This window comes from Alligator sinensis, unplaced genomic scaffold (genome assembly GCF_000455745.1).
Source record: "Alligator sinensis unplaced genomic scaffold, ASM45574v1 scaffold999_1, whole genome shotgun sequence".
Lineage (NCBI taxonomy): Eukaryota > Metazoa > Chordata > Crocodylia > Alligatoridae > Alligator > Alligator sinensis.
The window spans coordinates 866,722-880,506 of record NW_005842571.1 but is presented as its reverse complement, the minus strand read 5'-3'; the positions used below and the strand labels follow the sequence as shown (position 1 = coordinate 880,506).

Genomic DNA, 13,785 nt, shown 5'->3' with positions numbered 1-13,785 from the left:
GAAGACTAGAAAAAGAAGGGAAAACAAATATGGGTACATTTATTTTACCTGAGATAGAAATGATAGACAGGTTTGCAGCGCTGCACACTAACTTGTTTAGAGAGACATACTTAAGTCCAGGCAAGCCAACTTCCTCTCTATAATCAAAGAAGTCAGGAGTTTTAGATGTTTTCTTAGCAATCTGTTTCTAGGGGCAACCAACATGGGTTCATCAGAGGCAGGTCCTGTCAGACCAACCTGGTGGCCTTCTATGACCAGGTCACAAAATCCTTAGACGCAGGTGTCGTGGTGGACATAGTCTTTCTGGATTTAGGAAGGCCTTCGACACTGTCTCTCACCCCATTGTCATTAAAAAACTAGGAGACTGTGGCGTCAATACCTACACAGTCAGATGGTTCACTAACTGGCTGGAGGGCCACACCCAGAGAGTGGTAGTGGATGGGTCTTATTTGACCTGGAGGGATGTGGGCAGTGGGGTTCCCCAGGGCTTGGTCCTCGGGCCTGCACTGTTCAACGTCTTCATCAGCGACTTGGACGAGGGGGTAAAAAGCACCCTGTTCAAATTCGCAAATGACACTAAGATGTGGGGGGAAGTGGGCACGCTAGAAGGGAGGAATAGGCTGCAATTGGACCTAGACAGGTTACAGGGGTGGGCAGATGAGAACAGGATGGGTTGCAACACTGACAAGTGCAAGGTGCTGCACCGGGGGAGGAAGAACCAGCAGCATACCTACAGGCTGGGGAACTCTCTTCTCATCAGTGCAGAGGCAGAAAAGGATCTTGGAGTCATTATTGATGCCAAAATGAACATGGGCTGACAGTGTGGGGATGCAGTCAGGAAGGCCAACCATACCTTGTCATGCATCCACATCATTATACTGTCATCTGTTTTCCTTCCACTTTTTGCTTACAACTAGGTAAAAACAGACACACCTGTATAACTGTAGCTGCTAAGGAACTTTGTTACCAAGCTGAATGGGAGGAAATTAAAATGTAGGGCTGCCTATAAACATGCTTGTTCACATTCTAATTAGAATGCATTAAAGCAGACTTGATTAACTGAGTCTGCTTTGTGTTCTAATTAGAGTGCTCCACTGTTGCCTCACCGCCACATGTATTAAACCTGCCCCCACGTTTCAAAATGCCCGCGTGGGCACTTTAACTAAACCTCGTTGAATGAGCTTTGGTTAAAGCACCCCCACAGCCATTTTGAAATGTGGAGAGGCTTAATACATGTGACAGTGAGCCCTTTAAATTAGAGCAGCTGCAGGGAAACCACTCTAATTAATTCCCCTTCCCCGCCCCCTACCTCCAAGCATATATACAGGCAGCCTAGAAGGCTGTCAGCTCCGGTTCTTACTTGGGCTGACCCCATGTTGACATGTCAAGGCCTAGTCTTCACTCAAGAGTAACAGTGAAATGGAAAGACTTCCACTGAACTTCAAAATCTGGAAATGTTCTTCTCTTCTACCATGCATCACACCATATACATCTAAACTCAGCCTAATACCAGTAAGAAATACACCCACATTTCCTTAGAATGGAATGTTAAAAGATCTTGTATTACAAACAGTGGCTACATTTTATGCGATACAGACAGGCCTGCATGGAAAAACTGAGTCCCAAACCACAATTTGTAAGAGATTTTCCTCTAAAAGCATTAGTCCAGTCTTTCACCCAAATTTTTGTGTGAGCCTTTTATTAAAGTTACAATGTTTGATTAAAGGTTAATTGCTGATTGTCACTGAAGATAGCAAGACAAATAAAAAACCAGTCTGTGAAACAGAAAAATGCTTGCTTAATCTCAAGGAGATAGAATTATAGAAAATTATGGGTTGGAAGGGACCTCAGGACCAAAGTAGGATCATCCCCAACCAGATCATCCCAGCCAATGCTTTGGCGAGCCAGGCCTAAAAATCTCCAAGGATGGTGAGTCCACCACCTCTCTAGGTAACCCATTCCAGTGCTTCACTACCCTCCTAGTGAGAGAGCTTTTCCTAATATCCAACCTAAACCTCCTGTGCTGCAACTTGAAGCCATGGCTCCTTGTCCTGTCATCTGCCACCACTAAGAATAGGTTAGCTCCATCCTCTTTCAAACCTCCCTTCAGGTAGTTGAAGGCTGCTATCAAATCCCCCCTCAGTCTTCTTTCTGAAGACTAAATAAACCCAGTTCCCTCAGCCTCTCTTCGGAAGCCATGTGCCCCAGCCCCTGAACCATTTTCATCTCCGCTGGACTCTCCAACTTGTCCATGTCCTTTCTGTAGTGAGGGACCCAAAACTGGACACAGATGTTGCTCTTTTGTACATGAATGACCTCGTGTACATGAATGAGCAATGGGCTCAAGTTGCACCAAGGGAGGTCTTAGTTGGATATTAGAAGTTTTTTTCTCTTTAGGAGGCTGTTGAAGCACTGGAGCAGGTTACCCAGGGAGGTGGTGGAATCTCCATCCTCAGAGCTTTTTAAGGCCCGGCTTGACGAAGCCCTGGCTGGCATAATCTAGTTAAGGATGGTCCTGCCTTGAGGAGGGGGTTGGACTAGATGTGACATCCTTAGCTCCCTTCCAACCCTCGCTTTCTATGATACTATGACCAACCATGAGTGACTTTTGAGATATTTCACTTATAACTTCTGTTGTTTTTACGTGGGAAGGCAGATGACCCAAGGACCTGTCAGTGGTTGCATTTGCACGCAAGCATAAATAGTTTATCGTGCTGAGGTTATTAGAATAATTCAGCACTTAGTTCACAACGGTGAAAAAACCCATGGAAGAGGTTCTGGGGGCGCAGGTAGCCGTGCTGGTCTGAGGACATGGGCAGACAAGATTCTTCGGGCCAATCCAATAATTTTTATTAAACCAACTAAAATGGTTGGAGAAATTTCTTCGCTAGCTTTCTTTTTTTGACACCCGAAAGCTTGCACAGAAGACTTCTTTCCCAACTGTTTTACTTGGTCTAATACAAGATATCAGATTAACCCCAAGAACCTTGTCTGCCCATGAAACTGGTTCAGCGTTGATTCATTTACGGAAGTTTGTTAATCATTCCCAAACGATGCCATGAGGTGCTGACGTGAAGCGAGGACGTCGCTACTCCTTCTCCGCCAGCGGCCCCCGGAGCTGCGGTAACCCCCGTGCGCGCCCAGCAGAGCCGGCAGACCGCCGAGACCCGCCAACCACTTCAGAGCAGGCGCATGCGCACCACAAGACCGCACCGCGGAAAGAGGCCGGGCAGTATTGAGCGGGGCGCGCCGTGATCACTTCCGGCGGAAGGAACGCGTGCGACTGGGGCAGAGCGGCGCGGGGACAGCGTGAGCGCCGCGCTGTCCGCGCGCAACATGCGGAGCCTGGTGGTGGCCGAGCTGGTGCTGCAGGCGGGGGCGGCCGATTGCATCCTGTGCCGCTGCTCGCGGGCCTTCGTCGAGTGAGTATGGCCCCTGCCGGGCCTGGCGCCAGGCGGCCCCGTCGTTTCACAGCGGGTAGCGCTGCTCTCCCCGGTCTCTGCGCCGGGCCCAGGGGCGGAGGCGGCGGGTGTTTGTCCACGGCCGCCGGGTGCCCGGGACAGGGGTCTGTGAGCCAGTGGGGCCCCCGGAGCCGAGGCCGCCGCAGTGCCGCTCTGGGGAGCACCGAGGCTCTCGGAGAGCGATGCTGCAGTAGCCGCCCTGGGAGTGCGTGCATATCTCCACGGGGTCCCCCACAGCGCAGCTGGGTTTTGTGCATCCTGTGCAGTGCACAGCCCAATTCAGGGCATGCACCGGGCACGAGCACTTTGCCCACCCTGTTGTGAGGCTCCACTGAGTCCCAGGACTCCTCCTTCTGGCCCTAGCCAAGCTGGCAATATGTCTCCCCAGGAAGGAGACTGCCACCAGGGAAACCCCCAGGGACTTCGTGGCCGCTTTCCTGTCCTGTCCCTGTTCTAGTCATGTCTCTGGATAGAGTCTCACTAGACAGTGTCCTCTGGCTCCTTGGATTCGTTTGAGGGCCAGTGGGTGCTGTCCAGTGCTCGGCTTGGTGTCCCCCCTTGGTGCACTTGGTTTGAACCTGTGACCCCTACTCCTGCCCCTGTTTTGTCTTTCAGTTGTCCCAAGCAATCAGGGATGTGCCCTTAGTGCCCCTGCTCACCAAGGGGGCTTATAGCTCTACTTGATGGGCTCTGGTCCATGTGCCACAGTGGTATATCAGAAGGGGCTAACAAGTGTTTCAGTACAGGATCAGAAAAGTTCACTGTGCTGAGCAGGAGCCTGTGCAAGCTGGTCAGTAGGGAAACACTGAGGGCAGGGCATGTCCTGAAGCCTGCCCCTTTCTGGGACAGGTGTCTCCTCCCACTCTGGATTTGCAGCCCAGAAGCTATGGGGATAGGTGCTGATGCCTCTTCTCAAGAATGGCTTTGGTGTCTCATTTAAAAAAGAGCAGGAAGAGGTGGTGCTGTACCCCCTTTTATATGATGACTCAGTGGTTAGAACATGCTCCCCTGGTCTGGGAGACCCAGGATTCATTTCCTTCCCTTCTAGGGATATGTTTGATTCCGTTAAAGCTGAATGTCCATCTTGTAGGCCAGGTTTTCTGTCTCTTTTTGGCCATGTACCTTTTTACCTGCAGAATATTTCCGCTCCTGTCCCCAGCGTCAACATGTGGCAGTGCTCTTATTCACCATGCATTGGCCAGTCAGAAGCTTATTCAAATTCAGCCATATGTCCCCTAGCAAAGTGCTGCATATCCTATTTTGAAAACTGCTGTGTTAGTCCATAGGCATTTCTGTGCCTGGAAACTTCTCAACCCTTCTGGTTGAAGCTCTTTTCACACTGTACTAAGAATGAAAGGCCTCTGGGTGCGAAGGAGAGAGCATTTCTGGCCAAGAGTTTGCGCACTCACGTGGAAGAGAGGCATCCTGGGTTCCAGTCTGCTGCATGGATTGCTCATCTGAGGCACCACTGACTTAATGCATTTTTATCTAACTCATCCAGCCCCATAGGCCAGTTCCTGTGTGGGGCCAGCTTGCAGGTCATATCCAGAGCATGTAGATGTCATCTGTCTCATGGGGCGGGAATTTGGCAGTGGTAGTATTAACTCCAGAAGTTTCAGCAATTATGGCAGCCACCACTCTTCCTGCTGCTAAATTTTTGCCTCTGTAAGCAGTCCTGTGGTCCAGATGATATAGCTGCATACTTCAGATTCAGCCTACACTGTTCTCCAGGGTTCTGGAAATTTGTCAGCAAGACGAGCAGCAGCAACATCAATTGTTGTAGCACTGGGAGCTGTAGCAGTTGATGCTGCCACCACTCTAATTTGGGTTGGAAGGCCACTTAGGGAGTTTTGGTGAGGTGTCCCAGGCTGCGGGGGGGAAGGCGGGGTGTGCTAACCTGGTGCAGCGGGGGGAACACCCCACGGGCAGGTCACAAGTGTGGATGGGATGGGGCCTCAGGCAGGCAGGGAGCAACATCTAGGAGCAGAATGGCGGGCAGGGCCAGGGCCATGATCACAGGGCTGTGACACTGTAGGGCCAGGGCCTGGGCCCAGGGGAGATCTGCGATCTGCTCCCCACATGTCTTTGCCTGTGGAACTGCCACCTGTTGCAGGGACACGTGGGGAGTGGTTTGTGGCTCTGCCCCAGGCCCTGGCCCCACGCTGTCACCATCCTGCAATCCCAGCTCTGGCCCTTCCTGCCTGCTCCGCTCCTGAACACTGCTCCCTGTCCACCTGCAGGCCCATCCCATCTACCTACCCTGCTCTTGGGGTCTTGGGACATTCTCCTTGGAGACTTCGCTTACCTGCTCTGTCCAGCGGCCCCATTAGTTGGTGCAGGCTAGACAGGCAGGGGAGCAAAAGCCACAGGACCTGGTCTGATGTCAACAGGGATACTGGCAGCAACCACCAGATGGGCCTGCTGCACACCTGGGGCAGAACCAGCCAAATGCACCATCACCTGGGCTGCCCCCTGTGTCTGGGCTGGGTAGGACTGAGGGACCTGCCACAGGCTGGATAAAATCCTTTGGTGGTCTGTATCCAGCCCATGAGCCATTTTTTGCCCACCCTTGCTCTAAACACCCACATTTCTGGATCTGTGGGGAGCCCTATGGGCCACATAACACAGTTGTGCAGGCCAGATCCAGCCTGCGGGTCCTAATTTGGTTGCCCCCGGGATAAGGTCTGGAACCTAAGTTCCCCTCACTTTGGTAAGTGCTCTACTTTCTACAGAGTTCTGCTCCATGTTGTGCTCTCTCTTTCTTCTGGCTAAGTACATTTTTAAGTTACTTAGAGGCAGTAGAACAGCTTCAGCTTTGAAGACTGAGACTTTCCCTGTTCAAAGTACTCTACTAGTCACAGGACACCTCCTAGGATGTGTTGGCTTGTTCTTTCCTTTGAGAACTGAACCTGGGTCTCACACGTCTTGGGTGAGTGCTGTGACCACTGAGTTATCATCTAACTGGAAGGTTACAGCTGCAATCAATGCAGTCATGCCTTCTGTTTTATACAGGGCCCAATCCAGTGTATATGGCCTAGAAATGCCTAGCAGGTGGAGGTGACAGGCAAAGGAATGCATAGTTTGTGGATCTCAGTTGTAGATGCTTAGCCTATTAGCTGTGTCATCACTGAGGCACTTTAGGACATGTGTACAAACACAGCTTTTGGCCTTTTTGGTAGAATAAAAACAGTGGTGACTTGCAGGGTCTTGGCACCTGTAAAGTTAAGTAGTACCTGAATAGTATTCAGGATATATAAAGCACCACATTTTAGCTCTTCATACAACTTGTATTTTCTGCTCATCTTCTTCATACAGGTATATTCTGTTATTCATCAGTCTCTGGTATGTTGCCTTCTCTTTTCATTTTCTTGTTTTTCTATTTGTCTATATATATATATTATGTATTTATTGATAACTGTGCTTCAGTGCTTCCATTTTTTCCATTTGTTTTACAGGGATCGAAAACTATATAAACTAGGATTAAAGGGATTTTATGTCAAAGATGTCAATGACAGTACAGGTAAGGTTTAACTCATAGTTAGACAATTTAGGGATAGATCTTATTTTGGCTACTCGAATTGGTTGATAATATTTGCATAATTACAGTTACATTGGTCATTCAGGATCTGGGTGTGCTGAATAACACTAGTCCATAATTGAATCCTTATTTCTGATTTACGATTCCTTATTTTTTTCTAAAAGTAGCTGATTTTCTTTTTTTATGATTTTACATTGAAATAATAATTATACTGTGTGTTTTGACTATTTCAGCCTCCCCTCCCCCTGCTGCTTGACTCCTGTCATTTGAATTCCTAATCAGGCAGATTCCATCCAGCTCAAGGAGTTAATAGGCATGGTGGGTGTCATGGGAGGATAGATTAAAAAATAAAGGCACTAAGGAGGGCTGGGAGCTTCTAAAGAGCACAGTATTGAAAGCGTAACAAGAAACTGTCCAAATACAATAGAAGCACAAGAATGGTAAAAGACCAATATGGCTGCACAAGGAGCTTCTAAAATGCCTCAAATGCAAACAGAAAACATACGGGAAATGGGAGAGTGGTCAGGTCACCAAAGAAGCATACCAGGAAATAACAAGAACCTGCAGGGACAAAATCTGGAAGGCAAAGATAAATAATAAGATGCAACTGGCAGAGGAGGTTAAGGACAGCAAGAAGATGTTCTAGAAATATGCTGGCCAGAAAAGGAGGACCAAGGAAGTTGTGGGTCCTCTTAACAAGCTAGGGGGGACTCCTAACTGAAGATGCAAAGGAAGATCTATTTAACACTATTTTGCTTCAGTCTTCACAAAAAAAAATAAAGCTGCAGCCAGACACCTAATAGGGATCATCTGGATAAGGAGGGGACAAGATGAGGGAGGAGATAAAAGAGACGGTCAAAGAGCTTTTGTTTGGCCTGGAAGAATTCAAGTCAGCAGGGCTGGATGAACTTCATCCCAGTGTCCTGAAGGAACTGACAGAGATCATGGAGCCTGTGGCAGTGATCTTCAAGAAGTCATGGCAAATGGGCCAGGTACCAGAGGACTGAAAAAGGCAAAAAGAAGGTTCCCGGGAACTACAGAGCCTCATCTCAATACCCAGGAAGTTATTGGAGCATATCCTAAGGAAGGCCATTTGCAAGCATCTGAAAGATGACAAGCTGATCACATGCAGCCAGCATGGATTTATAGAAAACAAATTGCCAAGCAAACCTGATCTCCTCTTAGAAAGTAACTACTTGAGTAGATGAAGGGATTGCAGTGGATGTAGTGTATCTGGACTTCAGCAAGGCTTTAGACAAAGTCCCGCACAACCCTCTCATAAACTAATTGAAGAAATGTGGGCTGGATAAAAGTACTACAGGATGGATAGATAACTGGATCAATAGTCATAAGCAAAGGGTAATTATTAATGGGTTCATGTCAGAGCAGAGTAGCAGGAGGTTTCAAGTAGAATATCATAGGGGTCTGTCCTGGACCAGTGCTGCTCATTGTGTTTATTAACAATTTGAATTCTGGAATTGAGAGCTTCTTGAGCAAGTTTGCAGGTAATGTGAAACTGAGGAGGATTGCAAACGGTGGAGAATGCGAGGACTGTTCAGAAGGATCCTGACAGGTTGGAAAGTTGAGCTAGAGCTAACAGATGAAGTTGAACACAGACAAATGAAAGGTGTTACACTTTGGGAGGAATAATCAAAAACAAATATAAAATGGATGACACTTGGTTGGATGGCAGCACTATAAGAACGGATTTGTGAGTCGTGGTAGATTATAGACTAAGTATGAGTCTTGTGATGCAGCTGCACAAAAGGTGAATGCAGTTTTGTCTTGCATCAATAGAAACATCAATTGACATTAGAGGTGATCGTGCCTTTTTACTTGGCACTGGTTTGGCCTCATCTGGAGTGCTGCATGTGGTTCTGGGCTCCACATTTTAAAAAGGATGTGGAAAAGTTAGTGTCCAGAGGCGGGTGACAAAGATGATAAAAGGGCTTGGAAAGCAAGTCATAAAGAGAGGCTGAAGGAGCTGGGCATGTTCAGCTTGCAGAAAAGGAGCTTAAGAGTGGACATAATAGCAGTGTTCAAATACCTGAAGGGCTACCATGAAAAAGAGGGAAAGCACCTTGTCTCTCTTGTTGCAGAGAGGCGGGTGTGGACCACTGGCTTGAAGTTACAGCAAAGTAAGTTTAGTTTTGATATCCAGAAACACTTCTTTGGTAAAGAGACGGCCTAGGGAAGTTGTAGACTCTCCATCACTGGAGGCATTCAAGAAGAGGTTGGACAGCCCCTGGTCAGGAATGATCTAGGCTTAGTTATGCCTGTGTTCTGTTTCCCATGCGTCTGGGCTTTGCTTGTTTCCCCCTCCTCTCCTCCCCTTTCTGCTACGTCAGGATGTTTTTAAACCTTCCTCAGAGGCATTGGGTGTTAGCTACAGCGAAGGCTGGGGACTTTGACTGGGGTGTGTCAATGCTTCTGGTGGGACATGAGCTGGAGCTTCCTGACAAGATAGTCTTGCCCCTTTGTTCAGGGTCAGACTGATCACCATATTTGGGGTCAAGAAGGAATTTGACCTCATGGTTAGATTGGTACCAACTATTGGCGGGGGGGCGGGTTTGCCTTCTGGTAGGGGAGGGTTGGGGTTAGGGTTTCATAGAAGCAGGATGTTGGCTGCTGTGGTTCCTCTGGTTTACTTGTGACAGGTTGAGGTGTTCGGTCTGTGGTGTGTCAGGGTTGATGGTAGTCTTATGTAATGAGTTTAGATTATGGAAAGTATAGGATAGTTGGGATAGGGATGATCCTGCCTTAAATGGGGGGTTGGACTAGGTGACCTCTAGAGGTCCCTTTCAGCTTTACTTCTCTCTGACTTTATGCCCCCGTTAATGAGTCCCTTGAAATTAAGCCTTCCATACAGGCTGAAGGCAGGATGGGTTGGCAACATAAAGATTAACTGGTTTAGGAAGTCATGAGTTCTTGTAGGCAACTACTTCAGCGGCTAGGCTGAGAGAGAGAGGAGGAGCAAGAAAATGTTATGAAAAGGCTTGTGAGATAAGATGATATGGCAGAATGGTAAAAGTGTCAGAAATTGACACACCCATTTTTGTTTTATGCACATAACTATGTTTTGGTATACTCACTAATTAATACCTAGAAAGCACATTTTAGTAAAAGACTTGGTGTTCCTTGTTAACTCCGTTATAAATATATCCTGAGCTACATATGCTTTATTAAATATCCATGAACCAGTTTTCTCTACAGAATCACAAATTCAGTATTTAATAAACCATACTAATATGTAGTGCCTCTTTGCTCAATTATTTTTGTAACATTATGCATATCTGTAATTGTCAACCTTTTAAATAAATAAGGAGTGAGAGAAAAACAAACGATGACTTGGGCACTAAGCAAGATTTGTTAGATTATTTATTGGCATTTTTGGTATACTGTGTCTTGTAATATTATATGAGCTTTGTTGACCCTCTCATAATACACTGATAAAGCAGCCAGCCCTTTCCCCTGAATTTTAGTGTTATATTTGCATGTCATAAGAAGTCCTATGAAGCATTTTCTTCCTTTGCTGTCTCTTAATATTTTGTTTACACATTTGCACAGGTTTTATTTCATAACTTAATATAACTTGTTACTTTTTCCTCTCCTATTAGCTGAGGAAGAAAAAGGGGAGGAGGATAATCATCCCAGTGTGACAGAAGGTTCAAATAGCAATCATGCCTTGGGCCCAGATGAGGCTGAACTCGACTCAGAGGCTGAACTAATGAGGCGTATGGGGCTACCACTTCAGTTTGGTGGACAATCAGCTCTCAAGGAATTTGTGGTAAAACCCATTTTACTTCTGTTTCTTGGTATTTCAACCTGAGCTTTGTGTCTGCCGTGTAGATATGCCATAAACCTAATTTTAATCCTGTGTGGTTTGTCTCCTCACAGGTAAAGGGAGGGTCAGTATAGAGCAACTTGCAGGATCAGGTTCTGATTCATTTATCAAATGAACCAGATTGTGAATAAATAGAACAAAAGCCGTGTGCTTTAAAAACCATGCTGCACACATGACCACACAAACAAGTGGCTTCAAGCCCAAAGAGCATCCTAGCTTTGAATTAAACTGTACATGGTATTACAAAAGTACTTGGATGCAAAACAAACTACATTTTTAAACAGGGCAGTGATGAGAGTAAGCGGTGCTTTACATGTTAATACAAAGTCTCGTAGGACAGCTGTAAGAGAAGTATTATGATTGAAAGATTGGCACTGATTATGTGACAACAAATTTTGTTGGTCCAGCTTGTGTTTCTGAAGTGGCTGCAAGTAATGTGAAGAAATAGGTTTGATTAAAAGCTGTTGCATGTATTGGGATTTTGGGTTGGGTTTTTTTCCCCAGACTTGTAATAGAAAAGTTTGGATCATAAATATAAGTAATTCCTGAGATGTTTCCAAAAATAGAAGTTCAGTTAGGTAACAGTTGGATGTTAAGAAAATATAAATAAGCCTTTGTACAAACGTTCATTATCTCCTGGGACAGTTGCTGCTCTCCTAGGAGAAACATCACATGTACAAATGTTCAGGCTTTTTCTCCCAGAGTAAAAATAACTCTACCAGGAGAAAAATAACCTGGGAGCAACCAAGGTTAAATCATTTCCAAGAGAGTTGCTCCTAGGAGAGTGAATGTCTATACAAATGGCTACTGCCAGAAGAGAGCATAGTCCTTCAGCACCTTCCCCACTCCCCCTCCACCCCCGGAGTCAGTGTGTTGGTTACTGGATCTGCTGCTCCAGCAGGGAGCAGAACACCCCCTTCACAATCCCCATCTTGTGCTGCAGGGAAACACAGGATGACCTTGGGCAGTCCAAGATAGCCAATCAGGGCCCTATATACTGCTGCCATCTATCTCCAGGCAGGCTAAGGGAGCTTGTACACCACGCTGAGATAGGTGCACAGACATCTCCCCCACCCCACCCGCACAATTTCAGCATGACAAACTCCCCATTCTTCAGGGCCTTGGCATTCAAATGTCTACACACAGCTCTGGGTAAGTTTCTCTACCAGGAGAATAAATCTGGAAGAATTCTTCCAGATCATTTGAATGTGTGTACACAGCCTTGCAAGCTTTCTTTAGCAGTGTTTGGATGACGGCATTATAATTCAAGCCATTTCTAGCTGAACTTCTCATTTAAAAACTTGAACATCAATTGTCCCAATCATCTTGAAAGTTCAATCATAAATTCAAGTGAATTTTGAAGCTCCTTTTTCAACATAAGGAAACTTAACATCTGCAGCTGACAAGTGTTTCTGAGAATGAATTTAATAAAGGAATGTAATGATGCTTAATTTTTCATTGGTGTAGTGTTTGATCATGGTAAGCTGTGCTTAGCATAACACAAGCTTGTTCTGTTTACCCTTTACTGACAAGTTTTAGTAGTTTGGCAGATTTAGATCAGGTAACTCGCCACCGGGACAAGAGGGAGAAGGTCGACATTGTATACCTAGACTTTTAAAAAGCCTTTGATCTGGTATCTCAAGATGTTCTCACGGGAAAATTGAAGGATTGTGGGCTTAAATGCTTGACAGTCAGGTGGATAGGAAGCTGGCTGCAGGGTAGGACCCAGAGAGTTCTCATGAATGGAACTGTCATCCTGGTGAGAAGTGGCCAATGGTGTCCTTCAGGGGACCAGTGCTTGGTCCAGTGCTTTTCAACATCTTTATCAGTGATTTGGATGTGAGGGTAAAGATCTCACTGGCCAAATTCTCAGACAACACCAAGTTAGGGAGAACGTGGTCTCACTTGAAGATAGGCTACAGATGCAGGTGGACCTAGACAAGTTAACAAGTTGGGCAGATTGGAACCAGATGAAGTTCAACATTGAGAAGTGTCAAGTGCCCCATCTGAGGACGAACAGTCCCCAGCATACTTACACACTCGGTGGTGCCAAACTGACTAGCACCGTGACTGAAAGGAATCTAGGGGTAATAACAGAACATGAGCTGCCAGTGCAATACTGTAGCCAGCAGGGCAAACGGTACTCTGGTGTGCATCGACCGATGCATCTCAAGCAAAACCAAGGAAGTGATTCTACCACTTTACTAGGCATTGGTGAGACTGCAGCTGGAGTACTACATCCAGTTCTGGGTGCCGCACTTCAACAAGGCATGGAGAAGCTTGAGAGAGTCCAGAGAAGGCCACACCTGTATAATCAGAGATTTGCAAGGCAAGCCATACCAGGAAAAGTTGAGGGACTTGGGACTCTTCAGCCTAAAAAACAGAAGACTGACAGGGGAGTTGGTAGCAGCTTCCCACTACATCAGGGGAATACATCAAGGGCTCAGCAAACAACTGTTCACCAAGGCACCCTTGGGAAAAACCAGGAGTAATAGCCACAAGCTCCTGGAAGACTGTTTCAGGCTTAACGTTAGGAAAAACTTCACAGTCAGAGTGCCCAGACCGTGGAATAAACTTCCTCCAGAGGTGGTGCAACAGCCTACCCTGGATATCTTCAAGAGGAGACTGGATGGTCACCTAGCTGGGATCACCCAGTTTTGCACTCCCATTACTCTACTTCCATCACCCTTCCCCATATTAATTGGTTCCTTGTACTGTCTTCTCGATTAAATAATTCTAGTAAAGTGGGTGTGGGTGCATGTGTGGGTCTGTCTGTCTCTGTCTGTCTGTCTGTCTGTCAGCAGTGAGTACATATTTGCCAGGAGGTGATTTCTTTCCTTGCCCTCCCCCTTCTACCCTCAGCTTCAGGTTGTGTGTCATAAAGAAGAAATATATTTGTTAGGTCTGTCAGAAAAGATTATGGGGTTAGTGTAGTAACAGAA

The 13,785-nt window shown here is 46.5% G+C and overlaps 1 protein-coding gene across 3 annotated transcripts in view; it reads left to right on the top strand.

Annotated features, from left to right (window-relative positions):
• The first annotated feature begins 3,144 nt into the window (after positions 1–3,144).
• The window catches only part of TGS1 (trimethylguanosine synthase 1), a 51,560-nt gene continuing 40,919 nt past the window's right edge, over positions 3,145–13,785 (top strand). Inside the window, exons 1-4 of one of the 3 annotated variants that reach the window (XM_025214181.1) lie at positions 3,145–3,422; positions 6,777–6,803; positions 6,917–6,981; positions 10,617–10,786. In XM_025214181.1, the coding sequence (XP_025069966.1) occupies positions 3,337–3,422; positions 6,777–6,803; positions 6,917–6,981; positions 10,617–10,786 (348 nt within the window). In that variant the 5' untranslated portion in view covers positions 3,145–3,336. Of the gene's footprint in view, positions 3,423–6,776; positions 6,804–6,916; positions 6,982–10,616; positions 10,787–13,785 lie in introns of those variants that run through there. The other 2 variants (XM_006032432.2, XM_025214182.1) reach the window with 2 other exon arrangements.